The 14,770-nt window shown below is 42.7% G+C and overlaps 1 protein-coding gene across 1 annotated transcript in view; it reads right to left on the reverse strand.

The window, feature by feature from the left end:
- ANKMY1 (ankyrin repeat and MYND domain containing 1) overlaps nt 1–13,884 on the reverse strand; it is a gene marked incomplete at its 5' end in the record, with an annotated part of 18,334 nt that extends 4,450 nt beyond the window's left edge. The window contains 12 exons of the mRNA XM_010185962.1: nt 1,978–2,091; nt 2,694–2,825; nt 4,153–4,260; nt 5,921–6,054; nt 6,734–6,769; nt 7,026–7,155; nt 7,587–7,758; nt 8,610–8,668; nt 10,122–10,286; nt 11,098–11,314; nt 12,807–13,141; nt 13,738–13,884. Of these exons, the coding sequence (XP_010184264.1) occupies nt 1,978–2,091; nt 2,694–2,825; nt 4,153–4,260; nt 5,921–6,054; nt 6,734–6,769; nt 7,026–7,155; nt 7,587–7,758; nt 8,610–8,668; nt 10,122–10,286; nt 11,098–11,314; nt 12,807–13,141; nt 13,738–13,884 (1,749 nt within the window). The remainder of the gene's footprint in view (nt 1–1,977; nt 2,092–2,693; nt 2,826–4,152; nt 4,261–5,920; nt 6,055–6,733; nt 6,770–7,025; nt 7,156–7,586; nt 7,759–8,609; nt 8,669–10,121; nt 10,287–11,097; nt 11,315–12,806; nt 13,142–13,737) is intronic.
- Nucleotides 13,885–14,770: the final 886 nt, after the last annotated feature.

A 14,770-nucleotide genomic window follows, 5' to 3' on the forward strand; every position in this document is an offset into this window, starting at 1 on the left:
TGGCTTGGAGCTCAGTCTGTGATACGGGCACAGGACATAGCCGGGTTAGATGTTCCAGTTCCAGTTATCAGCTTGGTGAGCACTCAACAAGGTAACTAAAACAAGTTTCAAATGTTTCTTCAAGGGGGAATCATAGTTTGGATCATCGAGTCCAAGCTCCCTGCAATGAGCAGGGACATCTTCAACTGGATCAGGCTGCTCAGAGCCCCATCCAACTTGGCCTTGAATGTTTCCAGGAATAGGGCATCCACCACCAATTTGGGCAACCCGGGCCAGTGTCTCACCACCCTCAGTGTAAAAAACATCTTCCTTATATCCACTCTAAATCTACTCTCTTTTAATTTAAAGCCATTAGTCCTTGTCCTGTTGCTACAGGCCCAACTAAAAAGTCTGACCTCATCTCTCTTACAAGCTCCCTTTAGGTGTTGAAAGGCTGCTCTAAGGTCTCCCTGGAGCCTTCTCTTCTCCAGGCTGAACAACCCCAACTCTCAGCCTTTCCTCACAGCAGAGCTGCTCCAGCCCCTGATCATTTCTGTGGCCTCCTCTGGCCCTGCTCCCACAGCTCCACGTCTTTCCTGTGCTGAGGACCCCAGAGCTGGACCCAGCGCTGCAGGGGGGGGTCTCACCAGAGCAGAGCAGAAGGGCAGAATCCCCTCCTTGTCCTGCTGGCCACGCTGTGGGGATGCAGCCCAGGATGTGGTTGCCCTTCTGGGCTGTGAGCACCCATTGCTGGCTCATGCCCAGGTTTTCATCCACCAGTGCTCCCAAGTCCTTCCTTGCAGGGCTGCTCTTCATCCCTTCATCCCCCAGCCTGTACTGATATAAGGGATTGCCCTGACCCAGGGTGCAGGACCATGCACTTGGAAGCTGCCCTCATCTTGCAGAGCTCCTCTCCCAGCACTTCTGGGAGCTCCAAAAGGTTTCCTTGAAGTGACACGACAGCTAGAGGGCACTGCCTGTCCGCTGCTCTGTTCCTCAACTCCCCATCCTGCTCCCCTGCAGCGAGCGTAGGCAAAAATCCAGAGCTAGGCAGGGAAGTAAGGAAGGTACCTGGAGTACGGTGATCAAGTTTGACCTGTGATTGCAGCCATAAACAGCTTAACTGATTTTCCTGTGTGAGGATCAGCTGTGATGGCAAGCAAAGAAAGCACGATTTAATGCCTACACAGAACACTGGTGTGGGATGCAAAAACCCTCGTGTACCAGAGGTAAGCAATGTGCTCGTCACGTCAGCTTTCTTGTTAAGAAGAAAGCTATAAAAGAAATATATTTGTTCTAATTATAACTGTTGCAGAATCTCAGGCCTTTTAGAAGTTTTTTTAAACAAATATATCCAGGTAAAAAAAGCATATGGCAGTAATTTATTAGTTATACTTCACAGGAAGATTCCTTTTATAAGGGATTAATAAATGATTAAAGTTGACTTCAGTAAATCCATTTATTTATTTAGTATAAATTATTTAGTATATGTATTTTTATGTTATAAGCAATATATAACATATAATAAATATTTTAATGTATCTTTTTCTTCAATATATTTTTTATTTAGGATATCCATTCTTTCAAATTTTGATCAATAATGTCCTATCATAGCTTACAAGACATCTAAAATTACCATAATACATAACAGAAAATAACTTCTCCTGATTTGACTGTGTCCTCATGGAAACAAGTATTACTTTTGGTTTTAATGCCTGGGTTATGATTACAATTAACTCTTTCCAATTACGGCTGGAATCTTACTGTGTTATGTGACAGCAAGGATTGCCTTCACAGGCAAAACTATTCGAGGTATTCAGACTTTAAGTGATTAATGTTTCATCTGGTGCTGAACTGAGTCTCACAACAAATGATGGGAAAGCCCAAATTTCCATGCAAGTTTCTGAGGAAGGCCCCAGACAATAAGGACACAACAGGCCATGTATCTGGATGGATGCAAATGCACAGTGCTTTCAGATACGGGAACTGAGGTCATACCTGATAATATTTATAATAAGCATAGTCCACAGCCGTTCCCACAGCCTTTCTTTGTCCTTCCCCAAGAGTAACTGGTGCGAGGATATCTGCGCCAGCTTCAAGCAGCTTATCAACCTGAGGGAAACAAATGATTACACATCCAAGGAAAAAGAAAACCTTCTGAAAAAACTGCACTCACAGCACAGCTAAAGAGACAGGACTGAGCATCAGAGCTCAGCCTCTATCTGTGAGGCTATTTTGTGCACCAAACACTGCATTTCTTCTGCCCCTTTAGAGCTGATGATGAATTGTCCAATCTGAATCTGTTCTGTAAGTAAAACCTTGCAGGCAGGCAGCTGCTATTTCTTCCTGAAGTCTCATGATCTTGCAGCAACAAATGAAGCAGGGATAACTGGTGAGGGAGGGGGCAGAACAGAACCCAGCCAAGGAAACTGCTGCTGCTCCCAGCACTGACTTTCATATAGTTTGACTTTAATATAGTTTTTCCTCTTCTATGCAAGGAGAGCATCCTCTTTACTCTAAGACGAAAACTACTTTCCATACAAAAGCCTTGTTCCTCAGGACAGAAACAAACAGCATTAGGAACAGAGACAAAATAATTGTTCTGGGGGGAAGGGGAACCAGATTACCCATTAAAGAGAAAGGGGACTCAATGCATCTGAAAAAAAATCACTGTTTTTCTGAAGCTTAAAAAAAGCACCCAAATATTATCTCACCAAAGCAATCCTCTGCGCTGCTGTTCTCTCCTGTTCGTACGCCGTACTGACGGCTGCACAGAGGGCACTTCTCACTGCTCCACTTAACGGCAGGTTTGGGTCAGCCCCATGTTTGAGGAGTTCAGTCACTGCCTGCAAATGTGCATATGCAAATGTGACAAATTAGTGACTGGTGAAGCCATTATTGACAGTTCTACAGCAGGAAAGTGAGACCCCAGCCAGATCAGTCAAGACTTTAAAGCTGTATTAACCACCACACACTTGGAGTATCTGCCAGTATTTGTCAGAACTTGAGTAGCACACAAAAATTTAGTCCTCCAGACAGCAGTGTTCACTTCTTTTAGCGTGAATCATAATGCCGTGATGGAATACCTTTCCAGTATCAAAGACATGAGAGGGTAGCTTTAAAAGTCACCTGGTCTGGTTCATAAAGTGTATTCTTTTAAAGTGCTGTACCACAAAGATAAGGATTAGATCGGTTGATCACTTACAGCCCGTTAGATCATTACTTCATCAGATATCAGCCTCTGAGAAGTTGGGAGAAGCAGCAGAAGTTGCTGGATATGGGACTTTCAATTTCATTCAAAATCATGAAATTTAAAATTTTGTGTTGCAAGAAAATGCTTTTGCCCAGAAAAATACCCAAGCTGACTTTAAAATGATGAGGACAGTGTAAGGAAAAAGGTTCAGGTACAAACACTTAAAGATGTTCTATTTTATGTTGTACGCAGTTCTGTTATAACCCCTTCCACAGTCCACACTCTAGCTCCATATTATATTGCAAGCAGTTTTGTTTTTATAGACATTTGATACCCTTCCAGTGAAAGGAATATCATGATCATGATCATGAATCTTTTCAGAGAATAGCATACTTCTTACCATCCATGGCTACACTTCTGTCTTACACCCAGAAGCAAGTGTTTTGGCGTTTGGTTGGGTTGCTCTGCACTCCACAGTCCACACTCTAGCTCCATATTATATTGCAAGCAGTTTTGTTTTTATAGACATTTGATACCCTTCCTTCCAATGAAAGGAATGTAAAGACTGATCATGAATCCTTTCAGAGAACAGCATACTTCTTACCATCCATGGCTACACTTCTGTCTTACACCCAGAAGCAAGTGTTTTGGTGTTTGGTTTGGTTGCTCTGCACAGGGAGGCAACCTGTAAGAGAACTCTGTGTTCTTGTGATTCACAAAATGAACACAGTTCTCCAAATGCTAGTCTCTTCTGAGTCCTACCCAAATATTTCTGGCTACCTCATACTGTAGTCCTTTAGGACTCCCCTCTTTCGCCTCATGAAACACCCATAGGTTTGAAAGAAAAGACAAAATGTTATTGTTTTCACTGAAGATACGATTGCAAGCACCACTCATTACATAGTTAGACTGTCATCAGAGAAGGCAGGCATGAATAGAGAAGTACACCCCCAAAAATGAAGGAACTTAGAGATGCTCACCAAGTCATTCCCACTGGCAATTGCTAAGGAAAGTGGTGAATGGCCACTCCACAGCGTGTTTGGATTTGCCTGATGCATTAAAAGGAGGCGGATAACATCTCTGGCATGCTTTGTAGGCAAGTGCAGTGGAAAAAGGGAGAATGAGGTCATAATAAAGTTAACTTTTTAATATTACATTTAATAATAGTAGTATAATTATTAAAATGAGCAGCATAAAACACATTCAAACCTTTCACCCACAAAGGAGCAGAGTGACCCAGTGAGCAGCCGTGCATAGGAGCTTGGAACCAACCATGCAATTAACACATCAATAGCAGGTGGCTTTTCCAAGACTCATTTATCAAGGAACAAAGTAAGCTGTGGGTACAAGGAGTCTCATGCATACCTTTTCCATCGCATGTAATTTGGTTATTCCACAAATAATGACAACCTAAGTGAGCCTTTTTTGAGTTTTCCCTGTTAGGCAACATGGTGGTGATCTCCCCTTGAGCTGGGGCACCTCTCAAGGTTGCTCCTCGAGGCAGAGAAAGCTTTTACCAATGGCAGATCTTTGGACAAGCCCAGTTTGAGCTCTCTCTGAATGGCAGCTGGACACCTCTCAAGGTCTGAGATTCCTCTCAAGGTTTGAGACTCCTCTCCCGAGACCAAGAGATCCCTCCTCACCAAAGGTGGAGAGATCCCTTACTTTCTACAGATCCTTGGTAAGTGACCGATAGCATGCTGAATTGATACTAATAAAACACTACTGATCCATGTAGTTCTCAATATTAATCATAAACTTTGTGTAGATAATTCCATTAATCATTGTCCAAGTCTGAGACTAAGATCAGCTCCAGCTGCACCTAGGCATAAGGAGTTTAGAATGCAAGGGGACCCATTCCGAACCCTCAATGGAAGGGTCTTCCTTACTCTTTGCATCTCAGGTCTCTTTAACTCTATTCTAACTCAATTTTTGTTTGTATGTTCCTTCCATGCAGTAATTAGTAAGGCAAACCTTGCCACCAAACTTAACTGGACTGTTAAACTTTGATAAATTCCATCAAACTTACTGAACTCTGTAAGTTTATTCTTTTACCTCAATAAAACATATTGCTGCTTCTCTCTTTCGAGTGAGCAGCATTCCACTCACCCATGACAAATTGGCATAGTAGGCAGGAGCCTAAATCAGGATCTGTGACACACCTAAACCATGATGTTACAGTAAAAATATATATCCACTTTCTCATGGCTTGAGAACTCCAAGCATAGTGGTGCTATACATGAAAGCTCTTCACAACCAGATTACAAGTCTCAGTAACTCAGAAGGAATGTGTAGGTTTGCTTCTGAAGAAGAAGGACTCCTCTCTCAAATACCTTTCTCCAACTGTAGGCATCCCAAATTTGCTAGAAAAGTGCTACTGTCGTACACGATCTAATGCAGAGACGTTACTGCATGCCAAAACTAAGACTGTCCAACTTCAGATTGGGCTTGTGGATGATTAAGTTAATGACCAATTAACTAATGGAAACTCCACTAAAGGAATTTCTTTTGTCAAACAGAACTCCAATGATTTAAGAAATATTTTTTCTTCAAGTGCTATTAGAGTTTTAATCAGTACAATGCTAGTAATTCAGTAGAAAAGGAGTTTATTCCTGTATTGAATCAGCTGCAGACAGAGGGATGAAATGTCTTCACTGCCAAGTTACATCATTTGAGAGTAGCTTAGAACGGCTCCCTGTAAGCAGAGCCTCAGATGCTGTGATCTTACCTCCCTGGCTGTGATCTTACCTCCCTGTTATCCTGTCTTTCACATGCAATATGCAACGCACTCCTTCCACCTTCTTCAGGGACAGGACCACTATAGGAGGAAAAGTACGCCTGTGGTGGTCCTGCTTCATTTCTCAGCTGCAAACCGACACCATCTGTCAAGTTGGCTTCTCTGGCTTGAAGCTGAGGAATGTAAGTGAAATGATGCACACGTTTTCAAAACAGCTTGAAGACAAGTTAACAGAAAGTAAACCTGCCTGGTCACCCCTTGGTCTGGATCTCAATCACAGACAAGTGTTGTTCAGCCCCACAAAAACGACAGCCACCCTTTTTCTACTTTCTCCTCTACCTTCACATCTCATCTGTCTGACTGCTTTCACACTGCATACTCAGAGGTTTAATAAAACCACTGGAGAAGGCAAATTTGAGAGATAGATGTTAATAACTTTTACTGGGCCAAAGGATACAGTGTAGGGAGTGGGAGGGAAGAAGCAAGCTTTCAGGCAAAAAGGGCCTGCCTTGAGTCAAGCTCACTCACATGTCATTCAGTTAAGGTCTACGAATATAGGGTCATCAGATCAATATAAAATACAAAAGTGATATTTGAGAAAGCAAACCTTGCCTACACTGTGTCTGGGCATTCTATAACTAAGTACTCTTGATAAACAGGTATTAAGTGATCCTATTTACTACTTAAAGAGAAAGTACTAAAATACAAACCAACAAAGCCCTCCAAATCTCCCTGTTCTGCAGACATTCCCCTAAGTACTTGTCAGGACAAGAGAAATTGTATCAGTCCAGTTACAGAAGCCAACTCCTTTAAGTGACTGGGACCTGATGGGAGCTGGCCAGTGTCATTAAAAGGCCACTCTGTCTCTTGTAAGGCATGATGGCAAAATGTTCTGGGGCACCAAAACCAGAAGAATATGTTTACTGCAAACCTATACTACAGACCTCAGGTGGGTATTTCACTGGGGTTTTTTGTAAGGTTCTTTCAGTGGAATGCAAAGATTTCACCATTAAATCAAGCATGCAGGAATCTCAACTCCTTGCTTAGGATCTATGCAATCTGAATTTCAACAGCTGAAGGAAGATGAGGCCAAAAAGCAACGTACCTTGTCTGGACCGTATATCTCATTTCCATCTTCTGCCCTTGCATTAAGATCTAAGGCAGAATGCAGGAGGTATTGTGTTATCTGGACCCCTTCCTTCCCAGGAATCGAGGCAGCTATGTGGAGAGGAGTTAATCCCCCTAACTGAAAACACAAACATAGCATCAAGACTCCTGTTTATCACAGGCAGCACTTAAACAGCACTAGATACTTTTTCAAAGAATAATCCAAGCTCACTTTTCCCTCATTATATGTCTCACAAATGGCCACCATGAACCTGGAGCACAGAGTTATAGGACTGTGGAACACTAAAGGTCCCAGACACTAAGCCTACTAAATATCACAGCAGCTATTACCAACTTGAAGAGCAGCTTCACAAGTATTCCCCAACCACTCACAAGCTTGACAGCCACGAAACAGTGAGAAAAAACATACTTGCAGACTAAGGAGTTTTGAGTCTTTGAACAGGATAATTGCCTTAAACAGACTCTGACAGGCAGGATATTTTACAGTAGGGCAGTGAAGCTGCAGTACACATCTAGAATCCCACATTATGAATTATCATCTAGTAAAACCTTGGATGGAAGCTGCACATCAGTCCTGGCTCCCCTTTGTAAGAGAAGTTTCACTGCTTCTGCATCTGCAGCCTTAACAGCAAAGAACAGAAGATGTGGTAGGACCCAGGATGCGTTGGGATCTGCACCTCGACGAAGGAGCAGCTGGATTGTTTCCCATCTCTTCTGTCGTCTAGAATTGACACGGAAAATGGCAGAAAAACATATTAGCACCTTCCAAGAAAACTCTAAAAGCCAGTGGACTAAAATGACTCCCAGGTAATAGACATGAAAACTGTCACTTAGCAGAGCAAAGACATGGCAGTCTCCAGGGCCACATCACAGCTGCCCTACACCACCCAGGCAGCAACGTTATGACCTGAAGAGGGAACAGCACTGCCAGTGTATCCCAGCCCTCTAAACTAAAGGAGCGGACTGCAAAAGCCTTGTCTTGTTCAGGCATGATGTCCTTTGCTTGAATTACACTTCTCAATCTTTGCCCACTGGTGACACGAGTTACATTAGAGTGTAAAAACACAATCCCCCTGCCGGAGCAGGAACACCCAGATGAGGTTACACAGGAAGGCGTCCAGGCGGGTTTTGAATGTCTGCAGAGAAGGAGACTCCACAACCTCTCTGGGCAGCCTGGGCCAGGGCTCTGTCACCCTCACTGAGAAGAAGTTTCTTCTCAAATTGAAGTGGAACCTCCTGTGTTCCAGTTTGTGTCCGTTACCCCTTGTCCTATCATTGTTTGTCACCGAGAAGAGCCTGGCTCCATCCTCGTGACACTCACCCTTTAAACATTTATAAACATGAATGAGGTCTCCCCTCAGTCTCCTCTTCTGCAAACTAAAGAGACCCAGCTCCCTCAGCCTTTCCGCATAAGGGAAACGCTTCTGGCATGAAAACAAGATCTGCCCAGTTAAAGAAACAAACAAAACATCTTCCTCTGCAACGGGCGTGAAATATGTGAAATACTGTTACCTTCTTAACACAAATGGGTTTGTGAGAATTGCTCTCCCTTTTATAGTGCATGAGACTTACTCTGAGACTGTGCCTTCAGCCACGTTGACAGTTTCTGAGGATTCTGACTGTTCATTCCACTTAAAGATTTAAAAAAAAAGAGAGAGAGGTTACAAAAATGAGATAAAAATCATCTTCCAAGGCATGACTCAGAACAGTAATGCACTGTAACAGCAGCATACACATATAACACGTAACGCAGTAACAGCATATAATGATAATGGAATTTTGTTATCAACTGTCAGGGAAATAATTTAGAAGCAATTTGTAACTTTTTGTTTTGTTTTGCTTTTTCTTAATCTCTTAAAATAACAAAATACTTCTCTTATTCAATTTCCACAGCATCTAAACCATGTGTACAAGAGTTAAAAGTTTCTCCCAGCATTCATCACCTACCTTAAAAGAAAAAGAAAACTGATGAAACAGAACAAGACACTTACAGATTTTCAACCTGCATGAGCTTGCATGAGAATCTGGAACTAAGGTCTACAAGGCTGGTGTTTCCAAATCTGGACGCATATTCAACTCAGAGGAAAAGCGAATGCAACGTACACCTACCTTGCAGAAGCTCAGAGGCCGTGACAGACACAAACCAACACAGAAATATTCCCTCTCTGTTCCTAATTACCTGATATTCCCTCCAAAAGGAGAGGTAACAGCTCTGCATGGATTTTCTGTGCAGTTTTGAGCAACTGCTGTCTCTCACTCCCCTTCTCCCTTTCCCATAAATATCTTGCAACTATAGCAATGGGCCACCCCTTGAAGATACTCTTGGAACTGGAACAGCAACTTCAGAGCAACCATGGATCATTAGGTACTTAATTTCCGAAAGGTTTCCTCAAGGCATGGGCCACTGCCAGTCCAGCCTCATGTGAAAGTCTGAGGAGCACCCTTCCCTTTCTAGACGCCACTGAAATATTTCAAACACCACAAACTTCCTGCCCAGACCCCTTTCTTATCTATTTTCTCATCCTGGCTGGTGATTCCTGCCACCCTTGCTTTCCTTTTCTTTCCCATTCCCAGGTTTGAACTCTTACAAGATGTACATCATGTTCCTACACAGGAAGTGCAAAGTGCAGCAGGAGAAAGGCCAGGGACACGACTCTTCCTTTGTGAGCATTCCCCATGGATCAGCAGACTTCCAGCAGTACCACTGCATTTTACTAGCCACCTCCATGATGCCAGCAGTACCAGGAGAGTCACCTACATCCTGTTAGGCTTTTGTAATTCTTGTTAACTGCCTCACTGCATCTTCATTGCATTAAACACCCAGGCCAACACAGCCTCACGCCTCTGCTCTTGGCACAGCATCTTATCTCAACTGCAGAGTAAGATGTAACTGCACTGGAGCTTGGTCTTTGAGTTATGAGTTAGCAGTGAGAGTAAAGATTATTCCACATCCTCAAAGTGCAACATGCTTAAGAGTTACAAATTTTTCCTAGGGACTATGCACAGTAAATCTCAAAAGCAAGCTTTCAGCTTGAGGAAATGATACATTATAACTCTGACATATTAGATTAGAAGTAGACAAACCTTGTAACTGTGCAAGCTCCTCCCAGCAATTTTATCCTTAAAAGATTCTTCTGGATAAAAGAGAATGAAGCACATGGAGAGAGCAGATAATCCTTCGTCACTACACTTATTCACATCAGCTCCACTATCAAGGAGAAGATTGATAACGTCATTGTGGGAATGGACCTGTAGAGGGGAAACATCCAGACCTGCACATACATGTACACACTTCTTGCTTTTGACATGGAAAGAATTAACATCTCAGTTTTAAAGTAGGGGTGCTCTACACTGTTTAGCTAATTCAAATTTATACCTCCTGCAAAATAGAAACACAACATTGAACCATGTCTTGCAGGGTTCAGAACATGCATTTTTCAGCTAATTTTTAACTCCTGGATTTCACAGGAATTCAGTGAGGGTTCATGCACAGAAAGAGACTAAAAGTGACTGAGACGTCCATAGGAGAAATACAGTGTTCTAAATTATTATCTAGATTTTGCTAGCCATTTACAATGAATGCCATGCACTGAGGTAGCTGAAAAGGGCATGAAGAAAAAGGGGGGTTAGGGGCAGGATTTCATCCCCCTCCTACAGAAATTGAAGTTGTGCATGCATGGTTTCCAGCCCCCACCACTTTTCAGCAAAACCAAACAAACTCTCCCTGAATCCAATTCCAACTTGGAGGAAAAAATAAGGGCATAGTCACATCCGAGATCGTAGATCTAGTCCACTACATAATCATAACCTGAAATCAAACCTGACATGTGAAATCATCTCTAATATTCACTGAAGGGCTTTTTTTTAGGTTATTTATTTGCTGTGGGGTTTGGCATACCAGTCATTACAGACACTACTCATGCCACACCGCTTCTCTGTTTTTCCTGTTTACTGAACATTCCTTTCATATTAAGTAAAGAAACAAGGGGGAAATGTAATCCAGCCTACTACACCAGGAATTTTCTTATCATGTGGTAAAGAGTCATGCTTAGAGTCTTACAGCAGCAGCAGCCAGGGCTGTGTATCCGTGTTTGTCAGCTATGTCTGGATGAGCAAGCCCGCTCCTCAGAATCGCATAGACCCCATCACAGTCTCCTCTTGCTGCCTTCTGAATCAGCTGCTCTGAGGCAAGTTCCCTGGGGCCTGGAGGCCCATAGGCACCGCGGGCTCCGCTGAGAATGAGGTTGGCATCTGAAGCGAACTCCCCTTGACAGCACCTTAAAAAGGAGAGAAAGGCACGGCACATTTAAGCAGCCTGGTACTCTTAGATCACTACAGCAATTAAAGAAAAAACACATCAAGAATAAAATATGTTGGTGAGCAAGATGGGAATATAAGGCCAGCTATCATTTTAAGAACTACTTCAGATAGCGTAAGCTTGCTTATGTTAATGGCAGAAAGGCAAACCAGCGGATGAGGTGCTGGCAAACAGCAGCAGCTTATAGATTTTAGCTACAGAGGAGTTAAAGATATCCACCCATCAAACATCTACTAAAACAAGAAAACAAAATCTAACTGCTGTGTTTCTATGAACCAGTTCACCATGCTCATTCATGAAATCTGTTTAGGATTTAATTTCCATCACCTGCTTTAACTATGACTATAAAATACACACATCTAGCTCATGTTCCTATCAAATAAGGAATACTCTACTGGCCCAAGGAGCATCTCCACATACAAGTACCGAGCTACACCAAAACTGAAATGCAGTTGGCCAGCTGTAGACTTGCTGCAGCGTGTTTTGTACAGCCTTGGAGGAGAACAAGAGTCAAGACAACCACAAAAAAGGTATCACTGCCCAGATTTCCAGTGCTTTCGAAAATCTGGCACTATGCTTCTGCATATTTCTACCTTTAAGCAAGGCACCTGTGGAATGTGAATGACAAGGCTCATCTGGGTGTTGGGTACAGAATAACAGCAGCAGAGGTTGAGTGCTGTGTTACCAGAGGCACCCTGGCTCCTAGAATCCTCTGTTTTGGGAGGAGGGCAAGAACACCAACTGTTGGATGGGTTGATGAGCCTGGATATCTCTGCCCCCCAAGCAGGGATGTCTTCTTGGTGAGAACTGCAATAATTAACTCTAGAACTAAGTATCAATCTATGTTTGCTTATTGTAGTATAAGTATGATTAATGGTAGTTAACGTTATAGAGATACACATTTACATTTTGGGATGACATTTATATTTGTGTAACACAGTGCACTTAGCACTGGTAATTCTGAATCTATTAAATCTGTTGCCTTAATGAATCACTTCTCTTTTTCAACTTTGCAAAACTGTTACAGTGAAAGTCCCTGAGAGGGCTCTGACAGGTAAATATTGACTCTAAATGGCTACTCACTTAATCCCTATTAGATATGAACCGTTCACCAAGTCTGAGACGAAGACTGGATTGAAGTCCTGGGCTCCTCTCTCAGGAGCTTAGAAAGCAAGGGGCCCTTTCTGAATGTCGTGACTCAACAGGAGGGCTTCCCTCCACCAGCAACTTGTAATCTCAAGGCCATAAAAACCGATCTGGAGTGCAGCTTTTATGTAAACCTGAAAATAGTGAACACCTGTGGATAATAATTTCTAAAAATCCATACATAGTGAATCACCAGCAGCTACCTGTGCTTATAAACATGCGTCTGCATTCTGACCAGTAGAGGGGTTGCATTTGCAACAGGCCAAGGTTCTTCCTCAGGCAGCTTTGGGGTGTTCTGAAAATACCAAGCATCACACTTTTCCAGGAAGGACCAAGTCAAAGTGAGATGATCTGTGTTACGAGAATACGCAAAGACTCCTTCAGGGAAGATATCCTCATCATCCAAAGGGAGATGTTTATAGCTCCGGAGAAACGGGTCTTCCTCAACTGAAACAGACTTCTTTGGAGAATTGTCTGCAATGTATCTGTAATGTGCTGGATAATCCAAGAGAGAAAAATAACCAGGTACTTCAGTACATAGCTTAATTAGGTGATCTCTGAGCCACAAGCCAACGTCCCGACAGCCATCTGGATAGTTCTCAATCCCTGGTCCAAATCGCTCATCAGATTTGTACAGCCCCTTCAGAAATGAGGAAACTCATTAGTATCAGTCAGAGATCAAACAAGTCATACAATTCAAGTCTGGTTTCTATTTAAACTAATCTGGTTCTGGCCTTACTGGTCCACTTCCTACTGCCAGAACAAGAACTGCTGAAGCCAACCTGAACAGCAAAGCCTTCACATTCACTTTGGTCCATTTAACAGCAAACACAAATCTTCCAGCACAAGAACAGTGGAAGGCCCTAAATTTATCTGCTTTGGGATGTAATCTTTAGATGAAACTCCCTGACAGTTCTAGGGCCTAAGCAGGATTTTCTTCTAATTTTATTCTGTGAACAATTTTAGATTCATTAGCCATGCAGACAGATTTTTGGTTAGATTTCCCTACCTACACATACCAAACACATCTGACACACATCAGCACAGACACAGAAATTAGTTATTTCTTTTCTTACAATGGTAACTAGACTTAAACTATCTACAGCCTTGCAAGAATGACAAGACATTGCAGCTTCATTACCTACCACAGTGTCATGAAGAGTTTGGCCATGACACTACGGTAGGTAATGAAACTGCAAGGAAACTGCAGTATTAGCACAACATTCTTCCAGTTACCTGAAATTTTCTGCCATCCTTCCATTCCAGGGTCCCATAACCTTCTACATGGCCAAGATAAAGAGCTCCTGTGAGTTTAGAACCATCAGGCCAGTAGCAGATCCACTTCCCATGGCAGTGGCCCATGTAGAACTGTCCCACATCTCTCTGTAATTCACAAGAGAGGACAAAACAAGAAGAATTATACAAGTGACAGGGCAGAAATAAGTTAAATTGCATCATTACTGCAACAGAGCAGGACTACCAAGGTGCAGGAAGCGGACACATGAAGAGGATGAATCTCAGTTAGGAAAGACTGGTCACTCCATTTTAGTGAAAAAAATTGGCACTTTTACCCTCCAGTAGAAGGCACTGGTGAAATTTCACATCATAGGTAACCATGGTGCTGGACTGTATGAAAGTGGCAGATGCTAAGTCAAAATGTTGTCCATAAGCCCCTCTCTCTTGAGTAAAGGAAACCTTAGCTACCAACCTGTTCCTCTGACTGTTTTGGACTGAAAATTGATCGACTGTCATTGATTTCAGCCACAAACACTTTGAGGTGTTCACTATTTTGAAGCAAAAGCAGACATTTGGAAGATAATTTTATATAAATTAATAAAAAATTGTTAATTTCACTTAAATCAAAATCTCAATTCCTTACTCCTTCTGCTGCATTAAAAAAAATAAGATAAAATCTGTAACCTTGCCATAGTCCTGGTAACCAAACCAAAACAAACCAAACCAAACCATTATGTTGGTAGTAGCAACTCACAGCAACATTTACTATTCACTCTGAGACTGAGGACAAAGTCGTCCCATGGGGATAGCAGAGGGTGTCATCTCAACACTCGTGCCCTGGGTTGCATTTTAGCAGTGGATGTGTTACCAACAAGGACACGGAGCCATGACGGGAATAAAACCTCGGAAGACCGGCGAGGGCTGATCCAGCTAGTGAACACGCTCCCAGATCTTACACGGGTGCTAGGAAAGCGCTTGCCTTACTCAGAAATAAGCTGAACCCAACCAGTCTGGCACCATCACAGGGAGCAGC

The sequence above is a fragment of the Mesitornis unicolor genome, unplaced genomic scaffold, assembly GCF_000695765.1.
Source record: "Mesitornis unicolor isolate BGI_N332 unplaced genomic scaffold, ASM69576v1 scaffold8876, whole genome shotgun sequence".
NCBI classification, from domain to species: domain Eukaryota; kingdom Metazoa; phylum Chordata; class Aves; order Mesitornithiformes; family Mesitornithidae; genus Mesitornis; species Mesitornis unicolor.